We start from the raw sequence: 13,562 nt of genomic DNA, 5'->3' as shown, positions 1-13,562 counted from the left end.
TACTGACAAAATGGATTACTTTAAGTTCCTCACTTTTATTAATCCCTCAAACATTTTCTATTTCTGCTCTGTAGTTTGTATTTTCTATTGTGAAGTCAGACACAAAGTATATAATTTATTTCAACCATTCTCTTTTTTTATATACTGGCAACTTTTACAATCAATTTTCCAATTTTGATGAGTTTACTCTAACTCTATTTTTCCCTTTTTTATCAACTGTTCTGTCATCTCTTCCTAGTTCCTAAAAGTCTCTACAAATTCACTGACTTACTACTAATTTTGGAACATTACAAAATTTTACTGTCATACTATCATTACATTCCCGAATAAGCCATGGATGGATCTTTTCTAATTGAGTTTGTGTTTTAAATTGAATGTATTTTTGGTGAATATTTTAAATATTTCTTTCAATTTATCGACATTTATTCAGTGGAAAGAGAGAGTTAACATTTCAAGTCCCATGGCTCTTCAGAACTTAAGAGGAAGCATGGGACTGAAAGCATTAACTCTGTTTCTCTCTCCACAGATGCTGCCAGACCTGCTGAGTTTTTCCATCATTTTCTGCTCTTATCTCAGATCTCTAGCATGTGCAGTATTTTCCTTTTATATGCTTTGTTCTATTTGCAGAATCAACCTGAATCAGCTATCCCCTCAGAGCAGTGCAACTCATTTTACGTTTACCATTTTTGTTTGAGGCTCAAACACTTACTGCTGGGTAAGTGAGGCTTTACATTTGGGCGGTTGCTTTCTCCGAAACACTCCTCGGGTAGTGTCTCCCACCCATCCTCCTCCTCCTCTGTGCGCCAATTGGCAAAGTGACTGGTTTCTTTTATTTTAATTTTTCAGTAGTCTTGATGAGAATTTAGAACAATGGGAATGGAGGTTAGGGCAGTTGAATGTTCCTCCTGCAGAATGTGGGAGGTAATGGCCACCACTGGTGTCCCTGCTGACTGCATCTGGGAGAAGTGAATCCAACTCCAGCTCCTCGAAAACAGCATTGGACAACAGGAGCTGGAGCTGGATGAACTTCGGATCATTCGGGAAATGGAGGGGGGTTATTGAGAGGAGTCATACCTCAGGTAAAAGGAGGAGGCAGATGGGTTACTGTCAGGGACAAAAAGGGAACTGGCAGGCAGTGCAGGGATCCCCTATGGCCATTCCCCTCAATAACAAGTATACCGTCTTGGATACTGTTGGGGAAGATAACTTACTGGGGTACGCCATGGAGCACAGGTCTCTGGCACAGAGTTTGCCTCTGTTGTTCAGAAGGGAAGGGGGAAGAGGAGTCATTGGGGACTCCACAGTTAGGGGACAGATAGGAGATTCTGTGGGAATGAAAGAAAATCACTGTTGGTGTGTTGCCTCCCAGGTGTCAGGGTTTGTGATGTATCGAATTGTGTTTTTGGGATCCTTCCGGTGGAGGGGAAGCAGCCCAAAGTCATGGGCCACTTAGGAACCAACAACATAAGTAGGAAGACAGGTGGGGATTGAAGGCAGAAATTCAGAAAGCTAGGGTGGAAGCACAGAGTTAGAACAAACAAAGTTGTTACCTTTGGTTTGTGCCCATGCCACAGCCTAGCGAAGCAAGGAATAGGGAAGAGAGTTGAACATGTGGCTACAGGAATGGTGCAGGAAGGAGGGTTTTAGATCCCTTATAATTGGGACTATTTCTGGGGTAGATGTGACCTCTACAAACAGGATGAGCTTCACCTGAACCAGAGGGGTACCAGCATCCTTTGGGGAAAATTCGCTAATGCTCTTTGGGTGGGTTTAAACTAATTCAGCAGGGGGATGGAACTGAAACTGTAGTTCGAGTATACAGGAGGTTGAGAGTAGTGAGGTCAGAAATAAGATTTCAAGATCACAAGAAGGCATCGGCAAGAAGGAAGTTGGTTTGAAGTGTGTCTACTTCAACACCAGGAGTATCCGGAATAAGGTGTTGAACTTGCAGCATGGGTTGGTACTTGGGATTTTGAAGTAGTGGCCATTTCAGAGACATGGATAGAGCAGGGACAGGAATTGTTGTTGCAGGTTCCGGGATTTAGATGTTTCAGTAAAAACAGGGAAGATGGTAAAAGATGGGGCATGTGGCACTGTTCGTCAAGGACAGTTGCAGAAAGGACGTTTGAGGACTCGTCTACTAAGGTAGTATGGGCTGAGGTTAGAAATAGGAAAGGAGAGGTTACCCTGTTGGGAGTTTTCTATAGGTCTCCAAATAGTTCCAGAGATGTAGCGGAAAGGATAGCAAAATTGTTTCTAGATAAAAGCAAGAGTGACAGGGTAGTTGTTATTGGGGACATTAACTTTCCAAATATTGACTGGGAATACTACAGTACCAGTATTTTAGATGGGTCAGTTTTTGTCCAGTGTGTGCAGGAGGGTTTCCTGACACAGTATGTGGACAGGCCAACAAGGGGGGAGGCCACATTAGATTCGGTACTGGGTAATGAACCCAGCCAGGTGAGAGCTTTGGAGGTAGGTGAGCACTTCGGTGATAGTGACCACAATTCAGCTTACTTTAGTGTTTACTTTAGTGATGGAAAGGGCAAAATTTTATACCACAGGGCAAGAGTTATAGCTGGAGGGAGAAGCAATTACGATGTGATTAAGCAAGCTTTAGATAACTGAGATACAGGCTACTAAACTACATGGGATTGAGGTGCATAAAGAGGAGGTGTTAGCAATTCTGCAAAGTGCAAAAATGGTTACGTTCTTGGGCCGGATGGGATTTATCCGAGGAATTTCTGGGAAGACAGGGAGGAGATTGCCGAGTCTTTGGCTTTGATCTTTATGTCGTCATTTCTACAGGAATAGTGCAAGAAGACTAGAAGACAGCAAATGCTGTCCCCTTCTTCAAAAAGGGGAGTAGAACCAATCCTGGAAATTATAGAATAGTGAGCCTTACTTCGGTTGTAGATAAAATGTTGGAAAGGGTATCAGCGATAGGATTTATAATCCTCTAGATAGGAATAAGCTGATTAAGGATAGTCAACACAGTTTTGTGAAGGGTAGGTCGTGCCTCACAAACCTTATTGAATTCTTTGATAAGGTGACCACACATGTGGATGAGGTTAAAACAGTTGATATAGTGCAGGTGGATTTCAGTAAAGCATTTGATAGGATTCCCCAAAAAATATGGAGGCATGAGACTGAGGGTGATTTAGTAGTCTGGATCAGAAATTGGCTAGCTGAAAGAAGACAGAGGGGTGGTTGACAAGAAATATTCATCCTGGAGTTCACTCACTGGTGGGATACTGCAAGGATCTGTTTTGGGTCCACTGTTATAGAATCATAGAGATGTACAGCATGGAAACAAATCCTTCGGTCCAACTCATCCATGCGGACTAGATATCCCAACCCTGCCAGCACCCGGCCCATATCCCTCCAAACCCTTCCTATTCATATACCCATCTAGATGCCTTTTAAATGTTGCAATTGTACTAGCCTCCATCACTTCCTCTCGCAGCTCATTCTATATACATATCATCCTCTGTGTGAAAAAGTTGCCCCTCAGATCTCTTATATCTTTCCCCTCTCACCCTAAACCTAAGCCCGCTAGTTCTGGACTCCCCAACCCCAGGGAAAAGACTTTGTCTATTTATCCTATCCATGCCCCTCATGAGTTTATACATCTCTATAAGGTCACCCCTCAGCCTCCAACGCTCCAGGGAAAACAACCCTAGCCTATTCAACCTCTCCCGCTCAAATCCTCCAACCCTGGAAACATTCTTGTAAATCTTTTCTGAACCCCTACAAGTTTCACAATATCTTTCCGATAGGAAGGAAACCAGAATTGCATGCAACACTCCAACAGTGGCCTAACTAATGTCCTGTACAGCTGCAACATGGCCTCCCAACTCCCGGACTCAATAATCTGACTGAAAAAGGAAAGCATACCAAACTCCTTCTTCAGTACCCTTTCTACCTGCAACTCCACTTTCCAGGAGCTATGAACCTGTACTCCAAGGTCTCTTTGTTCAGCAACACTCCCCAGGACCTTACCATTAAGTGTATAAGTCCTGCTAAGATTTGCTTTACCAAAATACAGCAGCTCACATTTATCTAATTTAAACTCTATGTGCCATTTCTCAGCCCATTGGCCCATCTGGAGCAGATCCTGTTGTAATCTGAGGTAACCTTCTTCGCTGTCCACGACACCTCCAATTTTGGTGTCATCTGCAAACTTACTAACTACACCTCTTATGCTCGCATCCAAATCATTTATATAAATTATGAAAAGTAGAGGACCCAGCACCAATCCTTGTGGTACTCCACTGGTCACAGGCCTCCAGTCTGAAAAAAAAACTCTCCACCACCACCCTCTCTCTTCTACCTTCGAGCCAGTGCTGGTTAGTTCTCCCTGTATTCCGTGAGATCGAACCTTGTTAACCAGTCTCCCATGGGGAACCTTGTCAAATGCCTTACTGAAGTCCATATAGATCATGCCCACCGCTCTACCCTCATCAATCCTCTTTGTTATATCTTCAAAAAACTCAAATCATGCTTGTGAGGCAGTATTTCCCACGCATAAAGCCATATTGACTATCCCTAATCAGTCCCTGCCTTTCCAAATACATGTACATCCTGTCCCTCAGGATTCTCTCCAATAACTTGCCCACCACCGACGTCAGGCTCACTGGCCTATAGTTCCCTGGCTTGTCCGTACCACCTTTTTTCAGCAGTGGCACCAAATTAGCCAACATCCAGTCTTCAGGCACTTCATCTGTGACCATCTATGATCCAAATGCCTCAGTACAAGGCCCAGCAATCACTTCCCTAGTTTCCCACAGAGTTCTTGGGTATACCTGATCAGGTCCTTGGGGATTTATCCACTTTTATGCGTTTCAAGTCACCAGTACACCCTCCTCTGTAATACAGACATTTTTCAAGATGTCACCGTCTATTTCCCTACATTCTACATCTTCCATGGCCTTTTCCACAGTAAATACTGATACAAAGTACTCATTTAGTATCTCCCCCATCTCCTGTGGTTCCATACAAAGGCTGCCTTGCTGATCTTTGAGGGGCCCTATTCTCTCCCCAGTTACCCCTTTGTCCTTAATCTAGTTGTAAAAACCCTTTGGATTCTCCTTAACTCTATTTGCCAAAGCTATGTCATGTCCCCTTTACCCTGCTGATTTCCCCCTTAAGTATACTCCTACTGTCTTTATACTCTAAGGATTCACTCGATCTATCCTGACATACGTTTCCTTCTTTTTCTTAACCAAAATCTCATTTTCTTTAGTCATCCAGCATTCCCATACTTACCAGCCTTTTCTTTCACCGTAACAGGTTTATACTTTCTCTGGACTCGTTATCTCATTTTTGAAGGCTTCCCATATTCCAGCCGACTCTTTACCTGTGAACATCTGCCCCCAATCAGCTTTTGAAAGTTTTCGCCTAATACCATCTAAATTGGCCTTCCTCCAATTTAGAACTTAACTTTTAGGTCTGGTCTATCCTTTTTCATCACTATGTTAAAACTAATAGAATTATGGTCGCTGGCCCCAAAGTGCTCCCCCACTCTCACCTCAGTCACCTGCCCTACCTTATTTCCCAAAGGTAGGTCAAGTTTTGCACCTCCTCTAGTAGGTACATCCACATACTGAATCAGAAAGTTTCCTTGTACACACTGACAAATTCCTCTCCATCTAAATCCTTAACACTATAGCGGTCAGTCTATGTTTGGAAAGTTAAAATCCCCTAATATAACCACCCTATTAACTGAGATCTCCTTACAAGTTTGGTTCTCAATTTCCCTCTGACTATTAGGGTATCTATAATACAATCTCAATAAGGTGATAATCCCTTTCTTGTTTCTCAGTTCCATCCAAATGACTTCCTTGGATGTATTTCAGGGAATATCCTCCCTCAGTGCAGATGTAATGCTATCCCTTATCAAAAACGCCACTCTCCCTCCTCTCTTGCCTCCCTTTCTATCCTTCCTGTAGCATTTGTATCCTGGAACATTAAACTGCCAGTCCTGCCCATCCCTGAGCCATGTTTCTGTAATTGCTATGATATCCCAGTCCCATGTTCCTAACCATGCCCTGAGTTCATCTGCCTTCCCTGTTAGGCCTCTTGCTTTGAAATAAATGCAGTTAAATTTATCAGTCCTACCTTGTTCTCCACTTTGTCCCTTCATGCCCTGACTGTTTGACTTGCCTATATTCTCACTGTACTAGTCTCACATTGAAATCTTTCCTCACTATCTCGCTGCCCCCCCACCCCCTCCCCCAGTCTTACTAGTTTAAATCCTCCCAAGCAGCTCTAGCAAATCTCCCTGCCAGTATATTAGTCCCCTTCCAATTTAGGTGCAATTCGCCCTTCTTGTACAGGTTACTCCTACCCCAATGATCCAAAAATGTGAATCCTTCTCCCATACACCAGCTCCTCAGCCATGCATTCATCTGCTCCATCATCCTATTCCTGCCCTCACTAGCTCGTGGCACCAGGAGTAATTCAGATATTACTACTCTCGAGGACCTCCTTTTTAAATTTGTGTCATTTTTATAAATGACCTGGATGAGGGCATAGAAGGATGGGTTAGTACATTTTCGGATGACATTAAGGTCAGTAGAGCTGTGGATAGTGATGAAGGATGTTGTAGGTTATAGAGGGATGTAGATAAGCCGCAGAGCTGGGCTGAGAGATGGAAAATGAAGTTTAATGTGGATAAGTGTGAGGTGATTCACTTTGGAAGAAGTAACAGGAATGCAGAGTACTAGGCTAATGGTAAGATTATTATTAGTATAGATGAGTAGAGAGATCTCAGTGTTCAGGTCCATCAATCCTTGAAAGTTGCCACCCAGGTTGATAGAGTTGATAAGAAGGCAGATGGTGTGTTCACTTTTATTCGTAGAGGGACTGAGTTTCGGAACCATGAGGTCATGCTGCAGCTGTACAAAACGCTGGTGCGGCCACATTTGGAGTATTGTGTGCAGTTCTGGTCACAGCATTAAAAGAAGGATGTGGAAGCTTTGGAAAGGGTTCAGAGAAGATTTACTTGGATGTGGCCTGGTATGGAGGGAAGGTTGAGCGGCGATCTAATCGAGACATATAAGGTAATCAGAGGGTTAGACAGGAAGGACAGTGACAGGCCTCTTTCCTCGGATGGCGATGGCTAGCACAAGGGGACATAGCTTTAAATTGAGGGGTGTCAGAGGTAGTTCCTTTATTCAGAGTAGTAGTAGGGCGTAGAACGCACTGCCTGCAACAGTAGTAGACTCGCCAACTTGAAGGGCATTTAAATGGTCATTGGATAAGCATAAAGACGAGAATGGAATAGTATAGGTTAGATAGGCTTCAGATTGGTTTCACAGGTCGGCACATAATCGAGGGCTGAAATGTCTTATGCTCTATGTAATTCTCAAATTAATATGGAATTTAATTGCATTATGAGAATGATGTTTTCTGTCAAGATCTTTTATTATGAGATTATTAATTAAATGTTCCTCATTCCATTATAAAATTTCTAGAAGTTTTATCCCTATCTTGTTGTTCACCATACTACATCAGGAAACTGTCATATTCATCACCTTCCAGTCTACATTTGCCATTGGGCCACAGAAGATGAAATACAGGTTTCTCCCATTAACTAAAGCAGTGTCAAATTGTTTCAGAGTCCACAGATTGCTTGGCCTTCATATTGCACCACAGAAACTATCACTCACCTTTCCGTTCCTCTTCAGAGATGTCATGAATCTTCCGCTCCACGAAGTCTGCATATGATGCTGCATACCACACCTGCAAGTATACAGACAGCAAGATTTAGAAGCATAGTCTGGTGGCCATGGTCACAGCAGTTCTCTGCATTCCCTTTCTGTAATGAGTCACCTCTTTATCATCCAGTTAGGTATTTCAACCGTAGCCTTGCAATGATCATCGGACCATTTAGACCATTGTGTCTATTCTGCTGCTGAGTCACAGCTTGCTCCAAACTCTGCGCTACATATCACCATGCTTGATAGGTAATAAACTTGAACACAACACAACTATATCCATGCCATATTTCTGAAATGTCAACTATAGCAAATCAGAACTGTCATAGTGCAGAATAGAGCAATGAGCCAGACGCAAGGAAGAACAAAAACCATTGATCCCAAACTTCAAATATTGTTCAGCCAAACTAATTAGTCAAGAGCAGTAGGAGTGAAAAAAGAAATGATGAAATTGATCACAATACATTATCAAAATCTGATTGGCAGCCATTTTACTTTTGCGACAGCACCTCAGGTAAACAACCACATACTGTTATAGCTGCAGATACCAGATAACTTTTGTTTGTTAAGACCTCGTAACAGTTTTCATCGTGGCACAGAACTGGGCATAATACATTATTTACTCACTCTCTGAATTAAAGTGGCCACAGGTGCTATTCAGTATAGAACAAAGTGTATGACTTCAATTTCACCAGAAGGCTCAGATCAGAGTAGAAATTGGGAGCAGAGGTTGGTTCTCAAAAGGGGAGGTTTGGAAATGAAAAGCACTTTTTTTCAGACGAAAGGTTGTAAATTGCGGTTATCTTTGGGAAGAATGGATGAAACCAAGTTTGTATAGGATTAGATTAGATTACTTTAGATTACTTACAGTGTGGAAACAGGCCCTTCGGCCCAACAAGTCCACACCGACCCTCTGAAGAGCAACCCACCCAGACCCATTCCCTTACATTCACCCCTTCACTTAACACTACGGGCAATTTAGCATGGCCAATTCACCTAACCTGCATGTTTTTGGACTGTGAGAGGAAACCGGAGTACCCGGAGGAAATCCACGCAGACACAGGGAGAACGTGCAATCTCCACACAGACAATTGCCTGAAGTGGGAATTGAACCCAGGTCTCTGGCGCTGTGAGACAGCAGTGCTAACCACAGTGCCACCGTGCCACCCACAAAGATATAATCTCTTCTATGAAGTTCCGTGAAGCTGAACCTTATGATCAATGGAAAAATTGGCAAGATATGAGCATGTTGACCGAGGAAGAAAATAAGATATAGTTTGGCATTGTTGCTCCCATCTAGAAGCAAAAACAGATGTAAAGTACTCTCAAAGCTGGACACTCAAGATGGTTCAGATAATCTATTAATATTTTTGGACAAAATTTATAAAAGTGATTATCTACAAAATGAATTATAGACATACTCAGAATTTGGTAATTTTAGGAAACTGCAAAGTTCTTCCACACAAGAATATTTTTCATTTAACTTATGGAAGTGGATATTGTTGGCTTGGCCAACATTTACTATCCAAGCTTGATTGAACTGGGGAAGATTGTAGAGAGCTGCCTTCTTGAAACACTGCTGTCCTTGGGGTGTAAATACCCCACAGTGTTGTTAGGGAGAGAGCGCCAGGATTTTGACCTACCAGCAGTGAAGGAACAACAAAATAGTTCCAAGTCAGGCTTGAAGGAGAACTTGGCAGATGATAGCTTTCCAATATTTCTGCTGCCCTGATCCTCTGAATTACCAGAGGTTCATCCGGGATTTGGATTAATTGGAGAGGTTGAGATAGATCCAATCTGAGACTTAGACAGATTTGAACTGATGTGAGGTACGAAAGATCCTAGCAGATTTAAACACTTGGTGATTTGTGTACTAGATCTTGTTTAATTTTGATTACTTGCGGCTGGTTAAATTCAAAGTGAGGGAAATGACTCTTTAGATTGCTAGAGAGGTTCTGGAGTTTGAACATGCTTCCCAAATTTTCCAAGTAAGTTTAGAAAGACAGAGAAAAGGCATACTTTTAGAATTAGCAAATAGGTTAGACAAGAGTTTAACCAGGGACCAAAGGAAAGCTGAAATTGTAATTGAGTTGGTCAAGCACTTAGATGTATCAGAGAAACAGACAAGTGCAGTAGAGTTAGAAAAAACTTAAATTGCAATTGAAGCAAATGTAGTTATAAGAGAAAGAAGAGCCATGTTAGAAAAAAAAGGGACAGAGGGTTCTTAGCTGAGAAAAAAAAAGAGAAAGAGAGCAAACTGCCATGGAGAGAGGAACTACTGGAGAGCTAATGCTCCGGTTTCCTCCCACAGTCCAAAGATGTGCGGGTCAGGTGAATTGGCCATGCTAAATTGCCCGTAGTGTAAGGTAAGGGGTATGTGTAGGGGTATGGGTGGGTTGCGCTTCGGCGGGTCGGTGTGGACTTGTTGGGCCGAATGGCCTGTTTCCACACTGTAAGTAATCTAATCTAATCTAATCTAATTGTCTATCTGAAATCTTGCTCTCAAAGAAATGAGAAAACACTCTCTATCAAAGGTACCTTTTCAGTATAAAGAAAGAAGACGATTCAGAGATCAGCAGCAGGAAAACTGAAGACAGTGGAGAAGACAAAGACTGTGAGATTTTGAGATTAAGTTAATGTAATTTTAATAAGTGTCTTATTGGAACAGCATATTGTAACAGAGTTGGGAATCAGAGAGTAAGCAGTTAAGAGAAACCTTAGATTTTGTGAATAGCTTGTTTTGTTTAATGTTCACTTTTGGAGTAGGAAAGTAAATTCGTACTATTTTCTTTCAATAGTGGAATTTAGTTCTCTCATATTCCAGGCGAGCTTTTCTGGGTGTTTGGTTTAATTAACAGAAAAGGTTAATTTGTCGTAACAGATTTGGAAAGTGCTGTTAAAGGAGCCTTGGTGAGTCACAACAATGTATCTTGCAGATGGTACACACTGCTGCTACTGAGCATTAGCGGTCTAAGAACTGAATATTGAAGATAGTGGATGGAATGTCAATCAAGAAAGCCACTTCGTCCTAGATAGAATTCAACAGATCATATGCAAGATTGAAATAAATCTATCTGAAGAATCCTCTGAATCGTCTTCTTTCTTTATACTGAAAAGGTACCTTTGATAGAGAGTGTTTTCTCATTTCTTTGAGAGCAAGATTTCAGATAGACAATTAGCTCTCCAGTAGTTCCTCTCTCCATGGCAGTTTGCTCTCTTTCTCTTTTTTTTTCTCAGCTAAGAACCCTCTGTCCCTTTTTTTTTCTAACATGGCTCTTCTTTCTCTTATAACTACATTTGCTTCAATTGCAATCCTAATTCAACTCTTGGACTGTGCTAAAGTGTCAAATATGGGTAGATTCAAGGTGGTCACTAGAGTTAGACATTTAGAAAGAAGCATGCCTTTAGTCCAAAGTCTGAAAAGATATTTCTGGCAAAATGTTCCTTCCCAGCAACATTCATGGCTCTTGTGGGACATTCAGCATCAGCAGTTACACAAAGAGTGTACACACAGTTGCAACAGTGAGTTCAAAGTCACAAGTGTCAACACGAAAGAAAAGCCATTACTAAAAGAAATGAGGAAAGATACATCAGGCAACATATCTATAATAGTGACAGAAACTGGGGAACAATAACAAAAAAAAACTCAAACACCTTGAGAATGGTTAACAGGTATTTTAGAAGTGACTAAAGACAGCAGTATGCACTGATTGTCTGAAATAATGCATGGGCAGAGAAAACTGTATAATTAAAAAGGAACTTCAAGAATGAATGTTCTACTTGTAGACTAATCCCATCACATGGTTCTGGACAGTGGATGCACATTCACAGTGTGGTATTAGACGAATCAGATCCCAAAATGAAACCTGAATTGATAGAATTTTTTATATTTTTGTTAAAGTTGTGGTAATTCATGAAACAGAGGACAGAATCTTCCTATGCACTGAATAAATGGGAATTTTGAAAAGAGTTGGGAAAACTGCATGGGATGTGCAGCGTTGAGTGTCTTGACATCAATGAAAGTTTTATTGTTATCTTATGTTGCCCCATTAATATGCAATCTCCCATTCTTCCACCCTCCAGATAGAAATATACAGTGACAATTCATGACAGGAAAGTCAGAACAGCACCTATGAATCACCGCCTACCCCTTGGGCTCCCGTCACCAATATCTCAGAGCACACTCCAATGGTTTGCACGCTCCCCTTTCCCAATTCACAGGATTTAGCACCAGGTGTATACCAACCTCATTGAACCCTCGTGCCACAGCGCCAACCCACCGCTCGCAGTAACAGCAGCCATCTCATACATTTGACCAACGTACATTTCAAAGGCTTCTCATTTTATCTCTTAGTGCTCACTCGCTTAGAATCAGAGAATCAACAATGCAGAAAGATGCTATTTGACCCATCATATCTGTACCATCTCCTGAAAGTGCTACCCAGCTAGTCCCAGTCTCCAGCCCTCAGTCATTGTTCAAATATGACAACATCTGAGCAATATCCAGGCATGGGCTGAAAATGTCAAAGCAACATTCACGCAACACAAACACCAGGCAATGAGCATCTCCAATAACAAGCAATCTAAACACTTTTCCTTGACATTCAATGGTGTTACCATCACTGAAAACCCATATCAACATCCTTGGGGTTACCAATGACCAGAAATCAAGCTGGACTTGCCATATAAACACAGTGATGACAAGTACAGGTCAAAGGCTAGGAATACTGCAGACAGTCACTCACCTACTGACCTCCCAAAGCCTGTCTACCACCTACAAGGCACAAGTCAGGAATGTGATGGAATACTCCTCACTAGCCTGGATGGGTGCTCCAACAACACTCAAGAAGATTGATACAATCCAGGACAAAACAGCCCACTTGATTGGCACCACATCCACAAACATCCACTCATAAAACACTGCTACTTTATCATCACTGTGTCAAAATCCAGAAACTCCCTCCTTAATGGCATCTGCAGCAGTTCAGGGCATCTCACTCGCAACTTTTCAAGAGCAATTAGGGACAGGCAATAAAATTCTGGCCAACCAGTAACACCCATGTCTCATGATTGACTAAAACAAAATCTTCGTAGCCCTTTAAATTCAGTATCAAATATATATCCAGCTCTCTGCTGAAACCTCTATTGGAATCCACTTCCACCTCTCTCCCAGGGAGCACGTTCCAAATCCCAACAACTCTCTGAGTAAAGAGGTTTCGCCTCATCCCACTCCTAGCACTCTTGCTGATAAATTATGACTTCTATTTACTGACATCATGGAGTAGAATATCCTTCATTATCCTTATTGAACACCTCAATAAGGTCACGCTTAATCTTCTCTGCTCCAAGAATAAGCCCAATTTCTCTGATCTTTCCTTATATCTAAAATCTCTCATTCCTAGTATCATTCTAGTAAATCTCCTTTGCATTCTCTCAGGGCTTTAACATCTTTCCTAAAATAAGGTGCCCAGAACTGAAAATAATACTCCAAATACTGACTGACCAATGATGTGTAGAGGTGTCGTATCTCTTCCATGCTTTTATGCTCTTATGCACATGAACCCAGAGGTTCCTCTGCTTTTGAATTCCCTTCAAAGTTGTAAAGAATCTTCGAATCTCTATAGTGTGGAAACAGATCCAACAAGTCCACACCAACCCTCCAAAGAGTATCCCACCCAGATCCATTCCCCTAGCCTGTTACTCTACATTTCCCCTAATGCATCTAACTTACACATCCTTGGACGCTATGGGCAATTTCAGCATGGCCAATTCACCTAACCTGTACATCATGGGCGGCACGGTGGCAAGTGGTTAGCACTGCTGCCTCACAGCGCCTGAGAC

The 13,562-nt window shown here is 42.0% G+C and overlaps 1 protein-coding gene across 4 annotated transcripts in view; it reads right to left on the bottom strand.

The window, feature by feature from the left end:
• Positions 1-13,562, bottom strand: part of prdm10 (PR domain containing 10) — a 206,663-nt gene that overhangs the window by 112,975 nt on the left and 80,126 nt on the right. For all 4 annotated transcript variants that reach the window (XM_060846798.1, XM_060846797.1, XM_060846801.1 and 1 more), the window contains one exon: positions 7,674-7,746. In XM_060846798.1, coding sequence (XP_060702781.1) covers positions 7,674-7,746 — 73 coding nt within the window. The remainder of the gene's footprint in view (positions 1-7,673; positions 7,747-13,562) is intronic.

The sequence above is a fragment of the Hemiscyllium ocellatum genome, chromosome 29 (genome assembly GCF_020745735.1).
Source record: "Hemiscyllium ocellatum isolate sHemOce1 chromosome 29, sHemOce1.pat.X.cur, whole genome shotgun sequence".
Lineage (NCBI taxonomy): Eukaryota > Metazoa > Chordata > Chondrichthyes > Orectolobiformes > Hemiscylliidae > Hemiscyllium > Hemiscyllium ocellatum.
This window is presented reverse-complemented; position numbering and strand designations above follow the sequence as displayed.